Source organism: Saccopteryx leptura, chromosome 11 (assembly GCF_036850995.1).
Source record: "Saccopteryx leptura isolate mSacLep1 chromosome 11, mSacLep1_pri_phased_curated, whole genome shotgun sequence".
Taxonomy (NCBI): Eukaryota; Metazoa; Chordata; class Mammalia; order Chiroptera; family Emballonuridae; genus Saccopteryx; species Saccopteryx leptura.
Window position 1 is genome coordinate 13,178,057 of NC_089513.1, and position 12,965 is coordinate 13,191,021.

The 12,965-nt window shown below is 46.0% G+C and overlaps 1 protein-coding gene across 10 annotated transcripts in view; it reads right to left on the reverse strand.

Moving 5' to 3' along the window:
* ZNF532 (zinc finger protein 532) overlaps positions 1-12,965 on the reverse strand; it is a 103,714-nt gene that overhangs the window by 50,082 nt on the left and 40,667 nt on the right. For all 10 annotated transcript variants that reach the window (XM_066353248.1, XM_066353244.1, XM_066353250.1 and 7 more), the window contains one exon: positions 4,136-6,498. In XM_066353248.1, the coding sequence (XP_066209345.1) occupies positions 4,136-6,475 (2,340 nt within the window). In that variant the 5' untranslated portion in view covers positions 6,476-6,498. The remainder of the gene's footprint in view (positions 1-4,135; positions 6,499-12,965) is intronic.

Here is a 12,965-nt window from a genome sequence, read left to right on the forward strand (position 1 = left end):
AATAAATAAAATATTTGGGGAAAATAATTCTTAAAATTCAACAGTGGGGAAAATAATCTAATCAGAAAAGGGGAAAGGACATGAAGAGGTGTCACCAAAAGGAAACAGATGCCGAATGAACCCAGAAAATGATGTTCAAGGTCGTTAGCTACTGGGGAATGGCAAACTAAAACCACAATGAGCTATTACCACACACCCATCGGAAAGGCAAAAATAACAAACCACCACCAAATGCGGATGAAGATGCAGAAAAACCGGACCACTCCTACACTGGCTGTGGAATACAAAATGGTGCAGCCACTCTGGAAAAGAGAATTTTAAAAATACAAATGTGCAAATATCATACGACCCAGCCACTGCACACCTGGGCATCTATCCCAACAAAATGAAAACCTATGTTCACACCAAAGCTTGCACAGAAATGTTTATAATAGACCCAAACTGAAAATAATGTAGCCATCCATCCTTCAATGAAGGTTAAATGCCAGGCACTACAACCACACCATGGAACTCTACGCAGCAATAAAAAGAACAAGGCATTAATACACACAACACCTGTGATGAACCTCCAGCGAATGAGGCCGGGTGAGGAAATCCAATCCCAAAAGGTTACAAATGGTATGGCTCCATGTATACACCGTTCCTGAAGTGACAAAATTAGAAGTGGAGACTAGATTACTGGCTGCCGGGGCTTAAGATGGGGTGGGGTGAATCTAAAAAGAGAATCTGGCGGATCCTTGAAGATACGGAAATACTCTGCATAGTGACTGCATTGATGTTAACCTCCTGGTGGTGGTATTACTGTTTTCTATAATATAATAGTAGCAAGATGTTACTATTGGGGGGAAAGTGGATAAAAGGTATACAGGACCTCGCTGTATTTTCTTACAGGAATCTAAAGTTGTCTCAAGCCCTGGCAGTTGGTTAGAGCATCATTCTCCAACCGCCATGGTTGCGGTTCAATCCCTGATTGGAGCACATGCAAGAATCAACCAACGAATGAATAAATAAATGGAACAACAGGTTGATGTTTCTCTCTCTCTCTCTCTCTCCTTCCTCTGTCTCAAATCAATAATTTTTTTTAAAAATCAGTTTTCAAATATTTACCATTTAAAAAATTATCTCAAAATAAAAAGTTTAATTTTAAACATTAACTGATTTGAGAAGGAAGACCCAGAACATCAGCACCAGGATACATCAGCATTATCAGGTAAGACTATAAATCATCAAGGTAATTCTAAGTAGACGCTGGACAGGAGGGAGGGAGAGGAATATCCCTGCCGCCAGTCACGTGGTTCACCTTGCTCTGGGCCCAGTCAGATCAAAAGCTGAAAGGTGATGAGAGAGGGTGGTGTACCTGTTGGTCTCACTAGGGCCCTGCGCCCACACACGTTAACCTTCAGAATCAGCAGAGGCAGCAGGGCCAGGTCAGGAATCCGTGGGGATGGTTCTCAAACTAAGACTGCTGCAGACCTAGGGACCCTGCGATGCAGAACCTCAGGAAAGCCCGAGGGAAGGGGGGCGGCTGCAGGCTCGGAGCTGCCACTGCCCCAGTCCCATTCTAGAAAGGATGGCCAGGTGTTGCCGTGGAGGGTTGTTACGAATGTGAGGTGTCCGACTCTCTCAGTTCACCAGTGAGCTACCAAGCAGGTGAAGGTCAAAGGAGAAACAGACGTAAGTTGTAAACACAAGCGTGTCGTGGGCAACAGAGGAAAGAAGGCGCTCAGGAAAGACTGTACTTGAGGTGCCATTAGCTCAACCTCCAAATTTTGTAAGTCTCAGAGAAGGAACAGTTTATATAGGTCGCTTTTTTTCCCCAACTGAATTTAAGTGCACAGATTGTGAACTGACCCACGGTCATGAGAACAGCAAACTGGAGCCGATGAGAGAATTTTCTCCTTTCTAAAGCTGTTCTTCCTGTCTTTAGCCCCACCTACAACTGTCACTGATACCCGATGCCACACCTAGGGGACAGTGATGGGTGAGCACCACCCTAGCTCTCGCTCCCTTTGAGGCTAGTCCAACAGTAGCCATTAGGATCCCAATGAACCTCCCGAACTGCGGAAGAGACTCGAGGTGGGGTTCATGTAACTCGGCATGCTGGAGAAGGGACAGTCACCTCCGACAGCCAGAGCAGGAGAGCACACTGCTGCCTGGACTTGGACAAGAAGCCGATGGCCGAGTCTGAGAAGAATGGGAAACTGTGGAGGGTGTGTCCTGGGCTAGATTCCAATAGAGGAACAGGAAGAGTGTATCTACATGTGGCCCGTTTATCTTGTCAGCCCAGGCACTGGCTGGACAGACACTCTTCTCTGGTGAGCTGAGTGGATGCTTGGCTAAGATGTGGGTGTTCAGCTAAGAAACAGGATAGGGGACAAACGTTTGCCTTTGTGTGTATTTGGCCCTAGAGTTCCCGTATATTCGGCTGCGACTTACTCCTTTAGCATTCCAGGAGAGACAGGTGAGCTGCACTATGTACCTGTCTCAGTGAAATACAAAAGTCAAGGTGAAGCCACCACACGCACAGGAAGAGAGCTCATCTCCTTCCCTGGTGAAAACGGATTCACCCCTGTCTGGCCCTAGTTGGTCTATTGAGCCTAACCAGTTAACAGAGACCAAAAACTAGGGGAATACAGGGAAGAAGGGACCCCAAAGAGAGCAGACATATCTGAGGGCAGCTCAACAGGCCAGACACTGACCAGCAGACACATGAACGAGGGGGGCCTGGGAGAACCCCCCGAAGCAGCCAGGACACACCAAAGACCAGCAGACACAAAAACGAGGCAACAGAACTCAAGCCATAGGTCTGTCTGTCTGTTTTTCCTGCTTCAAGATGGAAAGCAATATTACCCTTTTGATGCAATGGGGACAAGATAAGAGGGTGCCCAGAGAGAGCTCAAGCACTGTCACTAGGACATGCTAGAAAAACAGCATCAATCACCGCCTTCTTAAACCTGTTGGCCACCTGACTCTTTATGAGTGTTTTACTCTCAAAGCCAATTTAACGTTTAACATCCAATGCTGCAGGAATGTCCTCAAAACTTTATCGCTCCCATTTCTACTAAACTGAAAACCCAAGAGGGGAAAAAAAAATCATGGGGGTGTGCTTGCTCTTCTTCCCAGATCCAAAAGCCTACGAAGAATCCAACTTAGTCACTGCCCTTGGGGATCTATCCTGGGGATACTGGAGGCAAAAAAAATATCAGTTTACTGTCGAATTCTCATAGAAGTTTGAGTCAGAGCAGAATTAGCCCAAACTAGTGCTCCCTTCCAGTTTCCTAAGTTTTTCTGGTTTGAATAATCAATCATACTGTCTCTCTAAGCTCGACTGTGTCTCATTCAACATGTCCAGCTACCTCCAAATGATAGGTATCACGTATTTGTAAAACACTCTTATCTGTCAGCCAAATAGTGGCCTTGTGGAGAGAAGCAACGATGGAGAGTAAAAGCTGACTAGGACCCACCGTGAAAGGTCATCATCAACATTGACCCACACTTCACCACAACAGCAACAGCAAGAAGCTGCCAAGGCAAAGGTACCCTATTGAATAAAGGTGGGTTTTCCATTTGTGGCTTAAATTCACTGCAGTAAAGACTATAACTGAAGATACTTCAGGACTAAGCAGGCAAGCCATAAAATAGGTGCTAATTAGGCATGTTTAACCATAAAAAACAGTCATTGTAAGTAACAATAGGAATTTTTAAATACCAAAACTCTCAGTAATGATTAAGGAACGCTGGTGACATAGCCTAACTTGAACCCTTACTTCAATGGGATGATACTGTAATTAGCTAGATCTCAAGACTCCCTACATATACTGCAATGATCCAAGAATTAAGAACTCTGCTACTTACCCTAAATCTAAGGTGCCATAACTTAACTAGCATACAGAGTTTCTATCTGTCTGGAAAAATCAGCTTCCCCAAATTTTTTTTAAAATAAGAGTCCTGTTTCAACACGGTTCTATTCTACAAAAGCAACCCTTCCTCTCTCATGAACGTGCACACACATCCACTCCACACACACTCTTCCGTTTAACTGAGCTCCCACCCCTAAAATCAAGGGCATCGACTGTATAGAGCACTCTGACTACAGATTCATCACCGAAACACCAAAATGTAAATGATACTCTACTTGTCCACTCGTATCTGCAGCCTGCTGGAAATGCGTAGCCAGCGACGTCTCGTCCTGGAAAACTTCATTGCACTCCAAACATTTCAGACTATGCCTGCAGAGCTTGGATGGGTCTTCGTCTAGAGGCATAGCTGGAATGATGGGTGTGCTGGTAGGAGCCGATATGACAGTCCCGGTTATCCCAGACTGAATTTTGGTCACAGTGTGTGTGCCAGCCCCCACCAAGCTCGGCAGAGCGGAAGATGAAGCAGAAGTATTGCTTGTCGGAGATACAATCATCTGATCTGCCGGGACGGGCTTCAAGATCAAGTGGGAACACTGCATGACCACCCCCTTCTCCTTGTGCCCACGGGCATGGGAGAGGAGGCTGCACTTGTTGTAGAAAACGAGATTCTTGGTACAGTGGTTACAAGTGACTTCGATGCGCACGCTGCGCCGGTCGTAGTGCTGAGTCAGACTCTTTTCAAGAGCGAAGGAGTCGCCACACTCCAAGCACTTGTACCCGCGGGTCGGCAGCGTGATGCCTGCATTCACAGGGGGGCTGAGGTTGGGGATGTAAACTGGAACGGGGTTGACACTGCTCAGCACCTTGTTGAAAGCTTCCACCACAGAGCTCTGCAGGGAGGACACCACCTGGACACGGGACACCTTTTTGGGCGGCTGCGAGGCTGCTGCATTGATTATTGCCTGCTTGATTTGCTGCTGAGGTTTGGTTAGCACTTGGCGGAGCTCAGAGGTGGCCTGGGTGCCCTGAGGCAGAAGGTTAAGGTTGGCGAGGTGCACAGTCTTTGGCACGAGTTTGGCATTGGCCAGGCTGGATGCCGGCACCACGACAGTTTGCTGCTGGATGGCGTTGGCGGCTTTGATGATGGCGCTGCTGGCGCTCTGAACAGAGGCGGCAGATATGACCGTGGCTTTGACCGTCGTATTGTTAGCGAGCTTCAAATTAATGACTTGAGATCCTGCCGTCTTCACGGCGGACACCGGGAGGAAGGCTGTCGCCACAGGCTTGATAGTGACCTGTTTGGGGGTCAGCTCGGCAGGGCCAATGGCGTTGGTGACAACAGCTGACTGCAGAGGCGCTCTGGGGGGAGAGGCGAGGACGGCGGCTGACGTGGGAGATGCCAGGAGTGACGTAACAGACGCCATCACGGGCCCCGTCTGCTCAGGAGGTTTCTTTCCAGAGTCAGGATCGACCTCTGGCAATACCCTTGTCACTGTTCTCTTGATTTCCCCGGACGACGTCTTAATGGTTTTGATGCGGACTTTGGGAATTGCTGGTGTCGACCCTGCAGGGGACGATGGCGATCCCTTGCTACTGTTTTCACTTGAAATGCTCCTGGGGCTATCTGGCTGCTTTTGGGACACCTTTTTCGTCCCATCGATGAGACTCTGGGATTCAGGCGACTTTTCAATGGCTCTGGGACTCTCATTTACTTCTTTGGGTAATGGAGAAGGTTCCCGTGAATTGGTCACCGGCTCTTTGCAGGAGTCTGAAGCAGCCTTTTTAGCACTAAGAGCTGCGATGGCAGCTATACAGGAAGAAAGCTTGGAGGATGGCTTTGACCTTGACGGTGCCACCGCGCCAAGGGTGATGTCATTCTTCTCGGAGCTCAGTTTCCCGTCAGGGACTCTATTTTCAAGCACCTTTTCAGAGTTTTCCTTCACTTTCTCCTCCACTTTCCTGACTTTAAAAGGTTCATAAATGCTCAGGTTTATAGAACTTGTTTCTGTCTCTCTCTTGACAACTTTGTTTTTATCTGCACTGCCTGAAGTCGAGATTCCAGTTTTGCTTAAGTTTTCCCCTCCAAGCGGCTTCATTTTATCGTAGTCCTGCTGGGGAACTGACCCCGTCAACACATTTGACCTAAAACCCGCACGCACGTCCTCTTTGTCGGGGGGATCGTCCACCTCTATCTTCTCGTCATCGTCGAACTCCTCGGCACTCGAGATGGGGCTGAACTGGCTGAACGCAGAGTCTTTTAAAGTCACCTCTGAGGTAGGCACGTCGCCTTTCAAGGACTTGGCTCCATCTTTCCCGAAACTGTCGAGAGAGGACGCGGAGAGAAAGCCGTTGTGCAAGCCGTTGCCTGTGGGAGTGTGGCCCTCCTTCTCCGCACCCTCGGAGGAGTCGATGTTCCGGACGTTCTTCACGATGACACTGACGCCAACGTCGGAAGAGGACGGCGTGTGCGAGTCGTCGTCGCCGTGAGCGTTCTGCTTGATGTGGCCTTCCTGGTCATCGTGTCCAGACTCTATAGCTGCTTTGGGATCGACCATATCTGGGATGTCAAATGCTGCCAGGAGGTCATCAAAGTCTGGGGTCTTCATATCCCCCATGGTCACGAATTTGATCAGGTGTTCTGTTAAACAAACAGGAAACAATCCCATCAGCAATCGGCATTTTGTAATGAGGACATAAATACCCCTCTAGGATTTACACGAACACAGTGGTGATTACCAAGAAGAGCAAATCGATAGCTGCATAATTATTATAACTAAGGAATTATGTGTCAAAGTGAACAAACAAGCCAGAAAATACATAAAAAGCCTTGAAAATTAACAACTTCCAAGTAATCCATCTAAAACTGCGGATACAGCATAATCAGCATGACATCTCTCTAACAGAAATAAAATTGATTGATCAAAGCTGGTTTTTTGGGAGTTTTTTGTTTTGTTTTGTTTTGTTTAAGGTTTTGGGCCTGACTAGGCAGTGGCACAATGAACAAAGCATTGGACTGGGATGAGGAAGACCCAGGTTCGAGACCCCGAGGTTGCCAGCTTGAACGCAGGCTCATCTGGTTTGAGCAAGGCTCACCAGCTTGAGCCCAAGGTTGCTGGCTTGAGCAAGGATTCACTCAGTCTGCTGTAGCCCCCTGGTCAAGGCACATATGAGAAATCAATCAATAAAAAACTAAGGAACCGCAACGAAGAATTGATGTTTCTCATCTCTCTTCCTTCCTGTCTGTCTGTCCCTATCTGTCCCTCTCTCTGTCTCTGCTACCAAAAAAGAAAAAAAAGGCAGGTTTTGGGATAACAATTAGAAAATTTGTCCATTTATCATTGGATTCATCACATTGTTTTCAAAAAAGCTACTTCTAAACACGTTTGACCTTTACAGCATTTACTTCCACAGGCAAAAATATCCCTCTTACAGTCACTATCAGATTCACAATATTGAATTTAAAAATATATTACAACAAAAAAAAGTTACAGAGAACCATTTAAGCAGAGAGGAAATAGGCATCCCAACCCACCACAGCATAGTTACTGCTAATCTGGTTTGAGCAAGGCTCACCAGCTTGAGCCCAAGGTTGCTGGCTTGAGCAAGGGTTCACTCAGTCTGCTGTAGCCCCCTGGTCAAGGCACATATGAGAAATCAATCAATAAAAAACTAAGGAACCGTAACGAAGAATGGGATTTAAAAAAAACACTCTTAAGGAACTGATTCCATCAGTTTTTACTTAATACTAACTTTCCCTATAGGGAAAAAACACCACCCTGGCAGAAAAGTCTAGCATCCTTCCCTGTTCCCTCCTTAGTTTGGTGGTTTTCGTAGTGGAGGTGACACATAGCTGTTCCCTCATTACCGCTCCCCCCACACAGTGGTACAAGTGGCTATGGTAACTGAGAAGGACCCCGCCATGAAGTTGCTCTCAGCACGTAGCAACACGGACCCAGGACCGCAGAGCCTGGGAGAGGGGTGCCCTCTCTCTCACCCCTCAGCTAGGTCTGGGTGGGTAACATTCTATGGAGAAGTGTTCCCATTCGGGGCCACAAAGCCTTGGGTGGTAGGACAATTTTAGAAAAATGGTCTGTCACAGCCATTACGAAAAATGAAGGATATGTAACTACATGAAACGCTGGAGGGTTTTTAAGAGTACTATCCATCCTAACTGCAGAGAACAAGTAGATTGGGGTTCAGCTCAAACTCCCCCTGTGAGAGCTCTGTCCTCCCTGGGGCCCCAGAGCACTCCATCTCACACTATTACTTTCTAGTGTGTACATGATTCGTGTGCACTTGTCTCTTCTGACCTACTAGCCCACCTTTACACCCTACATTTCAGACTATTAACACGCCACAAATCAGGGGCCAGAACACTGGATTTTATAACAGAAGAGCAGGCCTGGCGGCAGCTGTGAAACCCTAAAAAGTAAGGGAAGCTATCTGAGCAGGTTCCTTCCACTTCAGTGGAGGGAGGAGGCAGGCAGCCAGGAAGAGAAGGAAAGACATGAAGGGAGGAGGGATGATGAAAAATATAAAAGGGAAGAACAGGAGACAAGAATCAATGTCACAAGGGAAGAGGGTGACAGCTGACTTCTGGCAACTTTCCATGGAAAAATAAGCCTGACTGTCGATATGTATTCCTAGACTCTTTCTTCTTCGATTTATCTGTTATTCCTCCTTTAAATCTGCTTTAGATCACTAAGAAGTGGCCTTCTAAATTTTACTGAAATACTTCATTTTCTTGTGAAATCTGTAAAAGATCACATAGATCCCATTCCTATGGTGAGTAACAATACCGAGGTCAAGGCTGATCTTGCACTTGAGGAACATATAGTGCATACTCACGAGAACTCACCCACAAATCATCAGCTGCTGAGACACCCTCAGCAGTCACTCACTCTGGGACACATCCAAGCACTTCTAAGAATTTGGCTGGAAAAACGACTGAAGATGAAACAACACTTATGGTTCAATAGGTGCTGGAGAAAAAAATATCACCTTCAATTCACGTATGTCTCGGTTAATACACATCTGAAGAAGCCACAAGACGGCTTGCTTTGCTTAGGGAAAACACGCATGGCCTCCACTCGTCTCACCAAGACAAGAGGTGCAGAGGAAACAAGACAACACCTCTAAGTTCATATTGATGCGAAAATGCCTGTAAGAAATCATACGCCCTGCAAAAGTTGGTGATGATTTTCTTTTAAAAATGAAGTCGAACGTTTAAACTGCAAGAGATGGAGAATAAAAACTCCATCTGTCAGATAATATGTCTACTGAAGAGTCTACCCAGTTAAGAAATGATTCCTGAATATCACCTATGTAAGCATCATAGTGCAGTTCTGAGTTAAATACGATAAAACCACCATTAGCAAAGCATCCCTCTGCTGTCTTTACCAATCATGGTGGTCCAAGTTGGTGATCACTGTTCTCAGAGATCTCAGAACACAGGATCGAGAACCACCCCACAACCCCCACCACCCGAGTGGAAGGTGGGTTTTTAATGCCACCACTTATCCACAGCTTGGAAGTCACAGTGGGAGCTGGGCTCCTCCTACATGCCTCCATCCCTTCTTTACAGCTACACAAAATGCATGTCATTTGCCCTCTTTTTACGCAAAATAAATCCTCTGTTTTCACATCCCAAAAGGCCATCAATTCAGGAGCAAAGAGAACATATGAGACAGTTCAGATACTCATGGATGGCAGGCCCAGGACGCCAACCACAAGAAATGATAAAAGGTCGCCACACAAACTGCAATGACTGGCATTTCAGATCAGCAGTGCGAGTGGCTGGTCTTCGTATGAATACTCGGAAGATGAATGAATGATTCCTATTATCTCCTCCTCCTGTTGCCACTGTGGGGACCTGCCTGATCTGTCCAGGCTCCGGTGGCCCAGAGCAGCTAGGAACTCCTTTAGTCAGTGGTAAGATGCTGCCCACCATACTGCCTGGTATCTTTCCCTCTCTGCCCATGCAAAGCAGAGTTAAGGGTTGGGAAATTCCAACCTGCAGACCTCCCAAGGAGTTCGGAAGACATTGCCAAGTCAGGAGCAACGGTTTCTCTATAGTGACCCAGCCCTACACCCTGCTGTCTCATTGCTCAGTTTCACCTCACACTTTCTCTGGAGGAAGAAGGGGAAGCCCAGGGTGGACCAGTGAGACATCCTCAGAGGTAAGAGGGCATTAGCTGTGGTTTTAAAAAAGCTATGAGTCGGAGGACGATCTCTCTTTGGGTGATGGGTATGCAACAGAACTAAATGACAAGATAACCTGGAAATGTTTTCTTTGAATATATGTAACCTGATTTATTGATGTCACCCCATTAAAATAAAAATTTATTTATAAAAAAAAAAAAAAGCTATGAGTCAACCCTCCTAGCTCACCTGACGGAATCCCGCCCACAAGCTGAGAATGCACAACGGGCAGAAAACCCTGAGCACAGGGGCCCATCGACAGCCCGCCACACTGTCTGAAACCCAAGGTCGCACTGTGCGGGTGGATCTGCCTCTCAGGCTTGTGTAATTAGTGTAATAAACACCGCTCTCTGTAACTTCACACTTATTTTTTGGTTTATAGAAATGTTTTTCATGCCCACAATCACATCGTCCTATTACCCAGTACCTTCCCACATTCTGGAAGGTGAGAGCAAATTTTCCAGTCAGGAGAAAAAAGAAAAGAAAAGTTTAACTCCCACTTCATATCTCTGATATATGAAGTACAAAGAGGAATGTTTATGTTTACAAGTTTTCTTCATTCCCCCCCCCCCCAATTCCTAATTATTACACTTTTAAAAATAGATTCTTTTGGTCCTTGCCAGTTAGCTCAGTTGGTTAGAGCATCATCCTAAAACACCAAGGTTGTGGGTTCCATCCCAAGTCAGGGCACGCACAGGAAGCGACCAATGAATGCACGACGGAGTGAAACAACTAATGAATGCTTCGCTGTCACTCTCTCCTTCTCCCTCCCTTCCCTCATCGGTCTCTCTAAAATTAATCTATTTTTTAAAAAATCCTTTTACTTCAAAATACTACAGAAATAAATCTGTCTTCTCTCTTAAAAGGTAAAATCGAAAGATCTCAAAATTTGAGCTTCTCTTGGCCTCAACAACTTGATTTTCAAACAGCATCAGCTTTAGTAACTGTAACAATGTCTCATTTCATTTATATGCTGCAAAATACACCTCCCTTCAAAGGTACTGACAGTCTTCCAAAGCAAAACTAAACCGTATTTCAATAACCTATAATTCACTCATAGCATTTGGGCTTAATGCGGAATGTCCTTTTACCCAAAGACAATGAAAATATCTGGGGGAAAAGGCTAAGTCTGTTTACAGAAAAGGAAATTGAAAGAACTCAAGTGTGTCACATGATCATTTCATTCCCTCCTATGACACAGACAAAACATTTCCTCTCCTCCCAAAGCCTCTTAAAAATTACAGAAAATTATTTCATCTCTGTTGGCAAAAGTCAAAAGTTGTCAAGTCAAAAGAAAACTTTAAGAAAACCTATTCACCCCTTAGTCATACTTATGCTTTGTAATTTAAAAAACCAAAAACACTTCACGGAGACGTTTCCCAATTTTCAGCCAGGTGAGGACAGCATGCAGACTCAGGCATTACATACTTAACCACGGATGCTAACTTAACCCCAGAGAGACATGCCTAAACCCAGCCAAGGCCCTGCCTCCAAAATGAATACGCAAGGTCAGTCGGAGCGGTGAAAGAACATCAGCTTCCCCACGTAAACGGAGAAACTAACACTTTCTTTAATGAAAATCAATAATCCTGTCTACGGCCACCCCACCTGGAATGTGCCTGATCTCGTCCGATCTCTGAAGATCAATAATCTCTAAATCATAATAATCCTAAAGAAAAAAAAACAAATCAAAGCCTATTGACCACCCTGATAGTATTACACACACTTTGCACAAAGTAACAAAGTAATAATACAAGGTCTGCTGCTCTCTTTTGGGACTATATTTATCACTACTTTCTAGCACTTTCTGGCCACTGGAGAAATAATTCAACAAATTAATGGATCTAATTTGTGTTTCTACCCTTATCATCTTTCGAACAGAAAAATGCTCTTATCTCATTTCTTAATGTTATGCAATGTTTCACTTTTCATTTTGTTCCTTATACATAGAACACGATCTCAGCAGCCCCCATTTTTAAACGAGGTTGGCCTTCCACATGCAAGTTCTTGTTCGTCCCGTCACACTCGTGTGCAGGCTTCGGAGCCTCCGCCCTCACCAATCTTTTCCATCTTCTGCATCGTCAGAGCTCCCTATCGCTCCATCTCTGCACGCAGAAAGAGGACAGAGAGGAGGGGAGGGAGGGAGGAACCACAGCGCCTTCCCCGCAGGCCCTCTTCTCTACCCCACTCGCACCTGAGCTGCGTAGAAGGGGAACACATTTTGGCACTGCGGCCGCGTTCCCAGTACCGCACAGGCTCAATGACGCAGGTCCGCCTCCTGCTTCTTCGCTTTTCCTACACCAGCTGGGAACATAGGTCAGTTCTGAGACGTTAAAAAAAAAATTGAACCAGCTCCTGGAGAAGAAGGTGTTTAAGAACCTCAGCCCCAGCGCTTCTCTCTAGGAATGGGGGTGAAGGGATGAGGAGACTGGGCCCCAGAATGTGCAAGCGCTTAGGTATCAAAGTAATAACTGATAATCATGCAAACATACATACACGAATGCCTAAGTGCGTACAGCTTTGAGGACAAATAAAGCATAATCAATGGAACAACGGAAGGAATCTAAGAATTATGTGTCACTTGAAGGCCTCAAGCCAAGTGACAAATGCCATTTCTGTCCTGCACACTAAGTGCCCTTCCACACTAATCAGATCTTGAGGGAACCTTGACAACAAGCAAGCACCTTGTGGGTCTCACCCTTCCCTCCCAGCACAAGGGAGAACTGGGACACCCACACCACCTTCTAGCACTGGTGGTGGGGACCCCTGCTTACTCTGCCCCGAGGGCAGAAAGACATTTTCTAAACAGCTAGCATACACCAGGTACCACCACCCTGTGTGAAGGCAGCTCATGCATAGGTGAAATGAACAGAAGATACATTTGTTAATTCCGCATGCCTTAAC